The sequence below is a fragment of the Odocoileus virginianus genome, chromosome 33 (assembly GCF_023699985.2).
Source record: "Odocoileus virginianus isolate 20LAN1187 ecotype Illinois chromosome 33, Ovbor_1.2, whole genome shotgun sequence".
Taxonomy (NCBI): domain Eukaryota; kingdom Metazoa; phylum Chordata; class Mammalia; order Artiodactyla; family Cervidae; genus Odocoileus; species Odocoileus virginianus.
In genome coordinates, this window is record NC_069706.1 from 1838958 (window position 1) to 1853499 (window position 14542).

General features: G+C 39.4%; 1 protein-coding gene across 4 annotated transcripts in view; it reads left to right on the plus strand.

The window, feature by feature from the left end:
• The window catches only part of LOC110123192 (ATP-binding cassette sub-family A member 17-like), a 99956-nt gene that overhangs the window by 61392 nt on the left and 24022 nt on the right, over positions 1-14542 (plus strand). For all 4 annotated transcript variants that reach the window (XM_070460250.1, XM_070460249.1, XM_070460252.1 and 1 more), the window contains 3 exons: positions 1611-1709; positions 9080-9242; positions 13357-13660. In XM_070460250.1, the coding sequence (XP_070316351.1) occupies positions 1611-1709; positions 9080-9242; positions 13357-13660 (566 nt within the window). The remainder of the gene's footprint in view (positions 1-1610; positions 1710-9079; positions 9243-13356; positions 13661-14542) is intronic.

The following is a 14542-nucleotide window of genomic DNA, read 5'->3' on the forward strand; positions in this document are numbered from 1 at the left end:
TATCTAATTGCTGTGGCCAGGACTTCCAAAACTATGTTGAATGAAAGTGGTGAGAGTGAGCATCTTTCTCTTGTTCCTGATCTTAGAGGAAACACTTTCAGTTTTTCACATCAAGTGTGATGTTAGCTGTGGGCTTATATGTGGCTTTTATTATGTTGAGGAATGTTCCTTCTATTCCCACTCTGTGGAGAGTTTTTATCATAAATGGATATTGAATTTTGCCCAGAAACTTTTCCTTCATCTGTGGAGACAATCATATGAGTTTTATTCTTTAGTTTTTTAATATGGTGTATCACATTGATTTATTTGTAGATACTGAACCAACCCTTGCATCCCTGAAATAAATCCCACTTGATCACAGTATGTGAACCTTTTAATATGTTGTTGAATTCAGTTTGCTAATATTTTATTCAGAATTTTCGCTTCTATGCTCATCAGTGATATTGGCATGTAATTTTCTTTTTGTGTGTGATATCTTTGTCTGGTTTTGGTATCAGGGCCTTATAGAATGAGTTTGGAAACATTATGTCCTCTGCAGTTTTTTGGGATAGCTTGAGAAGGATTTTTCTTCTCTAAATGTTTGGTAGAATTCACCTGTGAAGCCAACTGGTCCTGGACTTTTGTTTGTTGGGAGTTTTTTAAAATTATTTCTGATTCAGTTTCATTACTGATAGTTGATCTGTTCATATTTTCTATTTCTTCCTGGCTCAGTCTCGCGTTTCTGTGAATTTGCCCATTTCTTCTTTATTGTCCATGTTATTGGTCTATGATTGTTCATATACATTTCTTATATTCCTTTGTGTTTCTGTGGTGTCTGCTGTGGCTTCCCCTTTTTCATTTTGATTTTATTGATTTGGGCCCACTTTCTATTTTTCTTAATCTAGCTAAAGGTTCATCAGTTTATTTATCTTTTCAAAGAAACTCCTCTTAGTTTCAATGCTTTTTTCTTTTGCTTTTGATCTTTGTTCATTTCTGCTCTAATATTTATGATTTATTTTCTTCTACTAACTTTGGGTTTTGTTTCTTCTTCTTGTTCCTTTAGGTTAAGTTTAGTCATTTATTTTAAAATTTTCTTGTTTCCTGAGGTTGGCTTGTATCACTATAAACTTCCGTCTTAGAACTTCTTTTGCCACATCATGTAGATTTTGTATTATTGTGGTTTCATTTTCATTTGTCTCTAGGTGTTTTTAAATTTCTTCTTTGATTTCTTCAGTGACTCATCAGTTGTTTAGTAGCATGTTGTTTAGCCTCCACGTGTTTGTGATTTTGTAGTTTTTTTTTTCATGTAGTTGATTTCTAGTCTTACAGTGTTTTAGTCAAAAAAGATGCTTCAAACAATTTCAGAGATGAATTAATATTTACTTTGCACCTGCAGTGTGCTAGATGTATTTTGATTTATCCTTACAGAAAGTGTTGAAGTAAATGGTATTATTTATGCTCATCATTCAAGTTCAGAGTTATGAAGCTCAAGAGGGACAGAATTGAGATTTGAACAAATATCTTCTTAACTCCATAACCCATGCTTTTTCTTTTGTAGAAAGCCAAGGGTAATAAGGAGGGATTCAAATAATAAGGATTATTTGATGAATAAACCTGCTGTTCCCTTCCAGGTTTGAAGCTCTGTTTACTGACTTGGAACTGAGGCAGGAAGAGCTGGGCATTGCCAGCTTTGGGGCCTCTGTCACCACTATGGAAGAAATCTTCATTCGGTAAGTGAATACAGAAACCATAGATTCCAGGAATCTTAGGGTTGGAATGGTACTTAAACGTTGCCCTGTGTTTGAATCCTTTCTGTAACATCCTCACTGAATAGTCTTCCAGCCTCTGACTAGTGCTTCCAATAATAGGGATATTCATTAGTGTAGAAAATATTGAATGTAATATCATCCAACAAACATAATTTTAACATAAATTCCTAGGAATGAAAAGCAAAAAGTGGCATCCTATCAGTTGGGCTGCTTTTGACACTAAGTAACAAATAACCCAAACTCGACTGGTTTAGACAATTAGGAAGGTTTATTATTTCATTTAAAATAGCATTGAAACATGTTTATTATCATATGTGAAGTAGGTCACCAGTCCAGGTTCGATGCATGAGACAGGGTGCTCAGGGCTGGTGCACTGGGATGACCCTGAGGGATGAGATGGGGAGGGAGGTGGGAAGGGGGTTCAGGATGGGGAACACATGTACACCCATGGCTGATTCATGTGAATGTATGGCAGAAACCACCACAGTATTGTAAAGTAATTAGCCTCCAATTAAAAGAAGAAAAAAAAAGATCTCCCAAGGTAGGGCAGCTCTGGCATTGGCTGATTCATCCACCAAGCTATTTGAATGTAATGAAGCAGGAATGCTGGCTCAATGCTAGGAAGGCTTTGAGGGGGCCTCCCTGGTAAACTACCCAGGCAGCCACACTGGGCCATAAAGTGGCAAGGAGACCAGGTCAGTATTATTTTACCCAGTCTGGTAATGTTTGTCTTTGAAATAGAATATGCAGGCTATTTATGAGTATTACTTATGATATATTAAAATTTATATCTATCATTTTATCTTATATTTTCTACAAGTCCTGTTGAGTCTGTTTGACATTCTCTCCCTTTTATGGATTATTTTTTGCTTATTCTGTAGTTTCCTCCCTACCCCACAGTGGTTGGAAACTATATTTTCTTGTTTTATTATTTTAATGGTAAGCCTAGATATTGAGATGCACATAAGTAATTTATCAAAGTCTCAGCTGAAGTAATATCTTTTACTCTGCTCCTGGAAAATACCAAGACTTTGAAACACTTTAGTTTTATTCACACACATCCTACCATTACCAGCTTATACATTATACTATCATTATATATTTTAATTCTCTTTTTTAACATTACACAAAACATTACTGTTTTATCAAAGACAATGGTCATTTACATTCATATATATATTCAGCTCTTTCTGTGTTTTTTTTTTTTCCTTGTGCTTCTCAGACTTTCCTGCTGCCTGAAGTACATTCTGTCCCATGTCCTTTACTGTTTTTATGCTGGTACCAAATGCTCTCAGTTATTTTGGTCTGGAGATGATTTTGTTTCTCATTTTTGAAGGATATTCTCCTTATCCATTCTTTTGCATTCATTCATAATATAGCCACATATTTTAAATGTGTTTCTTATAATGGCATATAGTTGAAGTTTAAAAAACATTAATTTGTGTATCTTTATCTTTTAAGTAGTTCTTTGTTGTTGTTGTTCAGTTGCTAATTCATGTCCAACTCTTTCCGACCCCATGTATTGCAGCACGCCAGCCTCCTCTGTCCTCCACTATCTCTTGCTCAGATTCATGTCCATTGAGTCAGTGATGCTATCTGACCATCTCATTCTCCGCTGCCCCCTTCTTTTGCCTTCAATCTTTCCCATCATCAGGGTCTTTTCTAGTGAGTAATAAACTTCTAATTCATTTCGTTTTAAATCTGTCTTATTACTCAGTGTCTTCTATTTATCCCACCAATTCCATATTCTCTTATTTCCTTTCTAGTCTTTGGAATTGATTTAGTGGGTTTTTTTTTTTTTTTTTTGCTTTCTATTTTCTCCTCCGTTAGTTTAGCATTTGTACGTTATCTTGCTCTTCTCTTATTGGTTATCCTAAGATTTCAATGTGCATTTTTAGCTTATTAAAGTGTACAATAAACTAGCACATTTACTGCATTCCAGACAATGCAATGTGTAGCACTGTTAAATTCCATTTATTCCACTTTTGTTATGTGGTATTTATTCAACTATTTCAATTCTGTGTATATTTAAAAGTCCGTAGCACATTATTGTTTTTTTGTGCAATCAGCATTCATTTAAATTTAGCACATGTTTACCCTTTGCATTGTTCTTACACTCTTAAGCATCATTCACCCTTAAGCTTCCATCTCGGGCTATTTTCTTTCTGCCCAAACCTTTAGTGCAAATTTTCTGATCTGATGAAGTCTCAGAGTTTTTGTTTGCCTGAAAATATATTTTTGGCCTCCATTTTTTAAAGAATTTTCCCTTGATACAGAATTTTACATTGTCAGGGGTTGTTTTTAATACTTCTACAATGTAATTCTAATTTCTTCTTCTTAAAACAGATTTGTTGGGATATAATTTACATACTGTAGCATTAACCAGTAATTCATACCATATAGTTTGATAGCTTTTAGTAAATTTATGGTGGGACCATAAGCCGACACCGTAAGCCAATATTGGAACATTTTCATCACTCTGGAAAGATCTTTCATGTTCGTTTGCAAATATTCCAAATATTCCTTGTTCCCATTTCTAGTCCAGGAAACCACTAGCCTACTTTCTGTCTTTATATATTTACCTATTTTGGACATTTCATAAGAATGGAATCATTTGGATTCATATGTAGAAAAATCATACAGTGTGTATTTTATGTCTGCTTCTTTCATGTAGAATAATTTTTGGAGGTTCATTCATGTTGTAGCATGTATAATAAATACTTTAGTTTTTTATTGCTGAATAGTTCTCCATTATATGAATAGATCATTTTTGCTTATTCCTTCCATTCTATTGTCTTCTGACTTCCATTATGTCCACCGGGATGTCAGCTGCTAGTATTATTGTTATTCTCCTATGCAGTCTGTCCTTTACCTCTGGCTGCTTGCAGTATTATTTTCCTTTGTCTTAGGTTTTCAGCATTTTTACAGTGATGTGCATTTGTGTGGTTTTCTTTGTGTTCCTTTGCTTAGCATTTTTACCACTTTTCACATTGTGGTTTGCTGGTGTTGGTCAGTTTTGGGAAATTCTCACCCAGTCTCTCTTCTGATCCATCCTCTCTTTCCACTCTTACTGAGACAGCTACTTACATATGATTTTTTCCTTTCAGGTGTCTCCTGTCTGTTATACTCCTTTTTTGGCTTGTATTGATTATCTATTGCTGCTAGCAAATTACTCTGAAACTTAGCAGCCTTGAAACAACAAACATTTGTTACCTCACAGTTTCTGTGGGTCAGGAGCCCAGGAGCAAGTAGGTAGCAGGTTCTGGCTCAGATCTCCTTTGAGGTGGTTGGAAATGGCAACATACTCCAATATACTTACCTGGAAAATCCTATGGACAGAGGAGCCTGGTGGGCTACAGTCCATGAGGTCACAAAGAGTAGGACACAACTGAGCGTCTGAGCATGAGCATGTAGTCAAGTCTCCAGCCAGGGCTGCAGTCTCTAAAGGCTCACCTGGGGAAGATCCACTTTCATGTTCACTCCTGTTGTTGTTGGCCAACCTCAGTTGCTCATGATGCCTCCTGCCAGGGTGCTGGCGTGACCTTGTGATATCGCAGCTAGTATCCCCCACAGCTAGTGATCAGAGAGAGATGACCAGGTGGAAACGATGTTCACTTTGTCACCTAATCTTGGAAGTGTCATTTTATCACTTTTGCTATATTCTGTTTACTAAAGTTAGTCACTAGGTCCAGCTCACAGTAAAGGGGAGAATATTAGCACAAGTAACAAAAGGAAAAATAAACAAGTAGAACTATATAAAAATAAAGCTTCTGCACAGCAAAAGAAATGATCAACAAAATGCAAAGGCAACCTGCTGAATGGGAGAAAGTATTTGCAGACACATATATGATAAGGGGTTAGTATCTAAAATATTTAAAGAATTCATATAATTCAATAGCAAAAAAAATCAAATTTTAAATAGGCAGAGGGCCTGAATAGACTTTTTTCCAAAGAAAATATTCAGATGGCCAAAAGATACATGAAAATGTGCTCAGCATCACTAATCATTCAGTTCAGTTCAGTTCAGTCACTCAGTTGTGTCCTACTCTTTGCGAGCCCATGAATCGCAGCACGTCAGGCCTCCCTGTCCATCACCAACTCCCGGAGTTTACTCAAACTCATGTCCATCGAGTCAGTGATGCCATTCAGGCATCTCATCCTCTGTCGTCCCCTTCTCCTCCTGCCCCCAATCCCTCCCAGCATCAGGGTCTTTTCCAATGAGTCAACTCTTCACATGAGGTGGCCAAAGTATGGGAGTTTCAGCTTCAGCATCAGTCCTTCCAGTGAACACCCAGGACTGGTCTCCTTTAACATGGATTGGTTGGATCTCCTTGCATCCAAGGGACTCTCAAGAGTCTTCTCCAACACCACAGTTCAAAAGCATCAATTTTTAGGGAAATGCAAATCACATTGAACCACAGTGAGCTATCACTTCACACCCATTGAAATGATAGACAGGAAATGACAAGTGTTGGCAAGAATATGGAGAAAAGAGAACCCTTGTATTCTGTTGGTGAGAATGTAAATTGATATACCACACCACTATAAAAAGCAATATTGAAATTTCCTCAAAAAAATTAAAAATAGAACTATCATATGATCTGGTTCCACTTTACAGGTATATATCTAAAGGAAGTGGACTCACTGCCTCAAAGAGATATCTGTCCCACCATGTTTGTTTCAGCATTATGAAATAACACTGAAGTTGTGCAAACAACCTAAGTGTCCATCAGCAGGTGAATGGATAAAGAAGATGTGATTGATACACACACACACACACACACACACAGTTTGTCCATAAAAATTTTTTTAAAAGAGGAATCATGCCATTTGCAACAACATGGATGGGCCTTGAGGGGATTATGCTCAATGAAATGTCAGACACAGAAATACAAGCACTGTGTGATCTCACTTATATGTGGAATATAAAAAAAAAAAATTCACAGAAACAACAGATTTGTGGTTGGTTGCCAGAGGTTGGAGGGAGGCTTCCTTGATAGTTTAGTTGGTAAAGAATCTGCCTGCAATTCAGGAGACCCCAGTTTGATTCCTGGGTTGGGAAGATCTGCTGGAGAAGGGATAGACTACCCACTCCAGTATTCTTGGGCTTCCCTTGTGGCTCCACTGGTATAGAATTCACCTACAATGTGGGAGACCTGGGTTCCATCCCTGGGTTGGGAAGATTGCCTGGAGAAGGGAAAGGCTACCCACTCCAGTATTCTGGCCTGGAGAATTCCATGGACTGTATAGTCTATGGGGTCGCAAAAAATGAATACAACTGAGCAACTTTCACTTTCACTTTCTTCAGAGGTTGGAGGCAAGAGTGTGGTAATTGGGTGAAGGTGATCAAAAGTTCTTACCTGCCAATCACATGGTTTAGGTTCCCCTGGCAACCAGACTCCATCTTGTGGTGCTTTCCAAAGTCACCATGACAAAGGACACTCTTATGGCTCTCTTCACTTAGAAATTTGCAAGACTTTTAGGAGCTCTGTTCTGGAACCAGGACAAAGAACAAACCTATATTTCTTATAAATAACAGTAATCACAGAGGGAAATAATAATAACTATTTCCTCATGATTTGGTTATATCTTACCATTATCAGTGTTATTGAGGTTATTTTTACGTCTACTTACACTGTGTGATGGAAGCATTATGTTGACAATTTGAAATCAATACTGGTGAGAGTGTTTACAACATGAAAATCGGTAAACTATGAATTGGAGTTTATTTCTTTGTTGACTGTCTATATTTAGAAAGTAATGACTGAGAAAATGTTGATAGTGTGAATTAAGCTTCAAAGTATGTCCTATCTGAAGCAATTTCATTAACAATAGAATTTGAGGAAATACTCTTCGAGTTTTTTAGAATGTGTTATTTAGTCCAATAAAAATGTCACCTCGTGGGTGGATGAGTAAAGTTTTGACATGACATGTTTGCTATTTCAGTTTTGTCTTAATCATTAATGCTAATAAAACGTCAACTAGTGTTCTTGTCCAGACTACACTTAGAGAACCACACACCACTGTCCACCTCCTCACTGCCACATACGGGCACTCTCCTGTGAGTGGGCCAGACCCTCTGGCCCCAGTCCAGCCTTCAGACAACTGTAGCCTGGCCAAGAGCTGGACTGCATCTGCAGGAGAGACCTTGAGGCAGAACCACTCAGCTGAGCCACCCCCAAATTCCCGACCCACTGGAACTGTGTGAGATTGTAAATGCTTACTGTTGTTTTAAGATGCTAAGTTTTGGGATAATCTGTGTCACGGCAATAAATAACAGTTAATTTACTGTCCTTTGCAGAACTGTACTGGAGGGAAAATGAACCAGTTTATTGAATTATTTTCTTGTGACAAATTCCCAGCAATGGAATAGCTGGCTGAAAGACTATGAGTAAAAGTATGTTTTTTGACCTCATACTTTGCTGAATTTTACCCTGAGCAGGGGTTCAGCAAACTTTTCTAAAGGGTCAGATAATATATACTTCAGTCTGTGTAGGCTTGGTCGCATAATCGAGGGTATTGCGTTGTTGTTATTCAGTTACTGAGTCGTGTGTGACTCTTTGCAACCCCATGAACTGCAGCACGCCGGGCTTCCCTGTCCTTCACTATCTCCCAGAGTTTGCTCAAATTCATGTCCATTGAGTTGGTGATGCCATCCAGGCCATTTCATCCTCTGCTGCCCACTTCTCCTTTTGCCTTCAGTCTTTCCCAGCATCAGGGTCTTTTCAGATGAGTCAGCTCTTTGCATCAGGTGGCCAAAGTATTACAGCTTTGGTAAATACTTTAGGCTGTGTAGGACTGGTCACGTAACAAGGGTATTATGCAGACACTTAATTAACCATGTAGACACTTAACAGTTTACAAGTGTGAAATCCTTTCTGAGCTTGTGCCATACCAAAACAAACCTTGGGCTGGATTTGGATCTCTGGCCATAGTTTACAAACCCCAGACCTGGAGTGTCAGAGGTGCTGCGTTTTATAATTTATAGTTTTGCTCATAAAGTACATATTAAGTGATATTATATTTTTGTTTTAATTTGTGTGTGGGATCTTTTAAGGAAAATAATGAAATCTATTCAAGCTGGTGTTGCCTCAGTTATTTGGAGAAGCCATTGGTCAGTTAATTCAGTTGTTAGTTCCTTTTTAAGCCCTTTCTAGCCAGTATACACTTGCCAACAGTATGTAATCATGGTGTGCCTTTTTTTCTCCTCATTGTTTGTGTCCTAACTTATTTTTTTCATATCTTACATGACTTTCATTCTTTAAATCCCAAAAAATGGAATGTGTTGTGATTTTGAGAATTCTCATTTCTGTGTTTTTGGTTTGGTTTAGGGTTAATAAACTGATGGATTCCAACATAGACTTGCAGATCATCAAGCTTCCTTCCTTCCATTCTCATCCACTGGTGAGCAGAGTTCCTGTCAACAGGATTAGACGTCTTCATTCAAGGATTTTCTCAATACCATCCGGCCTACCCATCCATCCTAACACTGGGGTGAGCAGATACATCAAATGGAAGAAGCAGGTTTCTGTTCCATTCCTGGAATCATGATATTATTCTGTCAAGACATGAATGTCAACCTTTAGTAGGGCTTAAGAAAAACTGTGCAGATTTTAGACATAAAAGATTGGCTCTGCTGGATTTCAGGAATACCATGCTCTTTGCTCCAGTTGAAAGTCAGAATGCTGGTGTTTTCTGACCAGCAAAGGAAGTATCAGAAAAGCTCATAGAAAGGGCATGGCCATTTCTTTCACCAGGAAAAAGAAAGAGTAAAAGCACTAAGTCGAGCTTCCCTGGTGGCCCCGTGGTGAAGAGCCCATTTGCCCCACAGGAGAACAGGTTCAGTCCCTGACCTGGGAAGATCCCCACACACTGTGGAGAGACTAAGTCTGGGTGCCCCGACTACTGAGCCTGCGCTCTAGAGCTCAGAGGCCACAACTACTGAAGCTCAAGTGCCCTAGAGCCCATGCTTGGCAACCGGGGAGGCCACTGCAGTGGGAAACCCATGTACCACAGCTGGAGAAGGGCCCCAGCTCTCATCATCTGGAGAAAGGCCCACACAGCAGCAAAGACCCAGCACAGCCCAAAATGAATAGATATTCATTAAAAAAAAAAAAAAAATCAGGAGAGGTAGCTTTTTAAAGAAGCATTAAATCTACTGTCCAAAAGGCATATTTAACCTTTCTTTTTAGTCTTTCACTATGAAACAAATCATGCATGGTACCACCTGAAGTTAAAAATTCTTAAGATTTTTTTTTGATGTGGACCATTTTTTAAATTCTTTACTGAATTTGCTTCTGTTTTCTATTTTGGCTTTTTGGACACGAGGCATGTGGGATCTTAGCTCCCTCACCAGGGTTTGAACCCACACTCCTTGCATTGGAAGGTGAAGTTTTAATCACCGGACCACCAGGGAAATCCTTAATTTAAAAAAAAATTCTTATGAAATATATGGACAACCTGTATTTCATGCAGATTTTAATGCTTAAAAAAGAACGTTGATATACATTTTATATAGTCGTCTTGATTTAGCTATCTATAAGGTATACTACAAAATAATGAGGTTGGTTTTCATGGATTGCATGCATCCATGCTCAATCACTTAGTCGTGTCCAACTCTTTTGTGACCTCTTGGACTGGAGCCCAATTTCCCAGGCAAGAATACTGAAGTGGGTTGCCATTTCCTCCTCCAGGGGATCTTCCTGACCCAGAGATCAAACCTGTGTCTCCTGCATTAGCAGGCAGGTTCTTTTCCACTGAGCCACCAGGGAGCCCTTTCATGGGTGAGTGAAGAGGACTCACTGTTTCATAGTCTTAAATCACCTCTTCAAGGGGAAGCTGCCATCCACAGAGCCCCCAGTCTTGGAGGTTGTCTAGACCCAGTGCCTGTCCTACACAGGAGGCTCTTCTCCAACCCCAGGAAGGATCGATCCAGCCTCTATTTGGCCAAGCTTTGCTTTTAGAGACAACTCCAGAACCTTTCCAGGAAGTATTTCTCAGAGCACCACCTCCGGCAGGGTGATAGTGATGCCTTTTGGTGAATGCTTGAGAGGAAGGAGCCTCAAATCCAAATGTGGGAGACATGGTGGGTGCTTGGAAGAGGTTTTCTGGAGTGTTTTGGTATTTGGGAAACCTGAGGCTTGAAGGCCCCAGCCCACCCAGCTAGCGCAGCACCAGTGAAAGAGAAGCTGATGGGAGCCTGTGGCGCTGACTTCCGCAGCCGCCGCCTCTGGGCCCAAGGCTGGATCTTGGAATCTCAGTGCTCATGACTGCATGCTTTGATTTTCACTGTTGAAGCCCAGGGACCTCGCTACGCGTGGCCTGCATCCTTGCACAGGTGCATCTGTGGTACGCATTACTAGAAGTGGATTCTCCAGCTTAAAGACTGTGTGGCTGTCAAGAAGTCAAAGAGGATACAAAGAGATGGAGAAGTATACCGTGTTCATGGGTTGGAAAAATCAATATTGTGAAAATGACTATACTACCCAAAACAATCTATAGATTCAATGCAATCCCTATCAAGCTACCAATGGTATTTTTCACAGAACTAGAACAAATAATTTCACAATTTGTGTGGAAATACAAAAAACCTCAAATAGCCAAAGCAATCTTGAGAAAGAAGAATGGAACTGGAGGAATCAACCTGCCTGACTTCAGGCTCTACTATAAAGCCACAGTCACCAAGACAGTATGGTACTGGCACAAAGACAGAAATATAGATCAATGGGACAGAATAGAAAGCCCAGAGATGAATCCACGCACCTATGGACACCTTATCTTCGACAAAGGAGGCAAGGATATACAATGGAAAAAAGACAACCTCTTTAACAAGTGGTGCTGGGAAAACTGGTCAACCACTTGTAAAAGAATGAAACTAGAACACTTTCTAACACCATACACAAAAATAAACTCAAAATGGATTAAAGATCTAAATGTAAGACCAGAAACTATCAAACTCCTAGAGGAGAACATAGGCAAAACACTCTCCAACATAAATCACAGCAGGATCCTCTATGACCCATCTCCCAGAATATTGGAAATAAAAGCAAAAATAAACAAATGGGACCTAATTAAACTTAAAAGCTTTTGCACAACAAAGGAAACTATAAGCAAGGTGAAAAGACAGCCCTCAGATTGGGAGAAAATAATAGCAAACGAAGCAACTCACAAAGAATTAATCTCAAAAATATACAAGCAACTCCTGCAGCTCAATTCCAGAAAAATAAATGACCCAATCAAAAAATGGGCCAAAGAACTAAAGAGACATTTCTCCAAAGAAGACATACAGATGGCTAACAATCACATGAAAAGATGTTCAACATCACTCATTATCAGAGAAATGCAAATCAAAACCACAACGAGGTACCAACACACGCCAGTCAGGATGGCTGCTGTCCAAAAGTCTACAAGCAGTAAATGCTGGAGAGGGTGTGGAGAAAAGGGAATCCTCTAACACTGTTGGTGGGAATGCAAACTAGTACAGCCACTATGGAGAACAGTGTGGAGATTTCTTAAAAAACTGGAAATAGAACTGCCATATGACCCAACAATCCCACTCCTGGGCATAGACACCAAGGAAACCAGATCTGAAAGAGACATGTGTACCCCAATGTTCATCACAGCACTGTTTATAATTGCCAGGACATGGAAGCAACCTAGATGCTCATCAGCAGACGAGTGGAAAAGGAAGCTGTGGTACATATACACCATGGAACATTACTCAGCCATTAAAAAGAATTCATTTGAATCAGTTCTAATGAGATGGATGAAACTGGAGCCCATTATACAGAGTGAAGTAAGCCAGAAAGATAAAGACCATTACAGTATAGTAATGCATATATATGGAATTTAAAAAGATGGTAACGATAACCCAATATGCAAAACAGAAAAAGAGACACAGATGTACAGAACAGACTTTGGGACTCTGTGGGAGAAGGCGAGGGTGGGATGTCCTGAGAGAATAGCACTGAAACAAGTATACTATCAAGGGTGAAACAGATCACCAGCCCAGGTTGGATGCATGAGACAAGTGCTCAGGGCTGGTGCACTGGGAAGACCCAGAGGGATGGGATGGGGAGGGAGGCGGGAGGGGGGATCGGAATGGGGAACACATGTAAATCCATGGCTGATCCATGTCAATGTATGGCAGAAACCACTACAATATTGTAATTATCCTCCAACTAATAAAAATAAATGAAAAAAAAAGACTGTGTGGCTGTCAAATTTATTCATTTAGCTCATTTGTTTTCTAAAAATGTAATATCAAATTAAAATGCCAGCAAGCAATGGCATTTCCTTCCCCCTATATCCTCATCAACATAAAATTTTTGCCAATCTGACAAGTAAAAAACAATGTATCATGTTTACGTTTGATGTCTGTTTAGACTTCTCTTTCAAACTCTTTCCAATCTGTGCCTTCTTTTTCTGCCATTAAATGTTAATCTAATAATTAAGTCAAAGAATTTTAATTTGAAGCAATTTTGACACAATCAAAATGTTAGACATAATATGAGAGAATAAAGTTGAACATGAGCCACTTCACTGCCTGCCAGCTCCTACCTAACATGTGACCATGTTAATAGTATGTCCTTCTTTTTTTAAATTGTAGTTCAGCCTTCTCTGCCAACAGTTCTATGCCATGTTCTTGAAAAGGGCTACCTATTCTTGGCGCAACTGGATGATGATGCTGTCAATACAGATCCTGGTGCCTCTGGTCATTCTTAGTATCAGCCTCTCATTCCTCAACTTTGATATAAGCATGGACAACAGCCCATTGGAGCTGACCCTAAAATTATATGGTCAAACTATTGTTCCATTCTACATTTCTCCGAACTCCAGGCTGGGTCCACAGTTTGTAGAACGTTTGACAGATGTGCTCGTGGCTGAGGACCAGATTCCTCTGGAGCTGCAAAGTAAGTACAAGACCCAGGAAAACGGGGCAGGAAGCAGGCCCATTGCTCCCTGCAGTGAAGCCATGTGCTTCCACACTACATGATGCTCTCTGAAGTCAGAATGTGTGGCTAGAAGCCTCAGAAAGAAATCTTTAAAAAGTAACAGGAAAGGGAAAGTTCCTAGAAATGGGACCAAGTTGTGTCTTTCTAGGGACTAAAGCATGTCCAAAAATGAAACAAATGTTCTGTTATGTTTGAACATGTTGAGAAGAGATTTACACTTCTGCTAAGGGAGTTTGTAGGTGATTTGGTGATAGATGGGACAAAAACTAAGCAGATGAGAAAAGGAGAATAGTATTTCCTTCAGAGGGGCACAGGTGTACAGAAGAAAGAAACATGTCATGGTGTGCTACTTGGTTCAGCTGTGAATAATTTCTACTTTTTCATAGTGAATGTGAAAACTGACTATTGGTTAAACTGAATTTATGATACAACTCTGGGGCAGGTGGGGAGGGGTATGGAAGGCCCTAGGAGGTGGGGATAGTCCTCTAAGAGAGCTAAGTCCTTGCTTCCGAGATAGGCTGTCAGTAGAGAAATGGACTATTTAGCGATCCTGAGAAACACGGACTGAAAGACTTCAACGTGGTTGCCCTGGTGAGCAGGAGGCAGGGATAGTAATGCGGAAGGCCATGGCACTGCCATCTCTCATTGTAAGTTTTGTTTAATTATTTGATTTTTTAAATTATATTGATATGTTATTTTAATTTAAAATGAAGATTTTCAGGATTTATTTTTAGTAAAGTATAAGAGATAGCTGCAGAAATGGTTGGGATTGTAGCGCTTTACCTCTCCCAAGCTTGGTTTCCTCACGCTGCCACCGGAGGGTCTCCAGGGGAGTGCCCA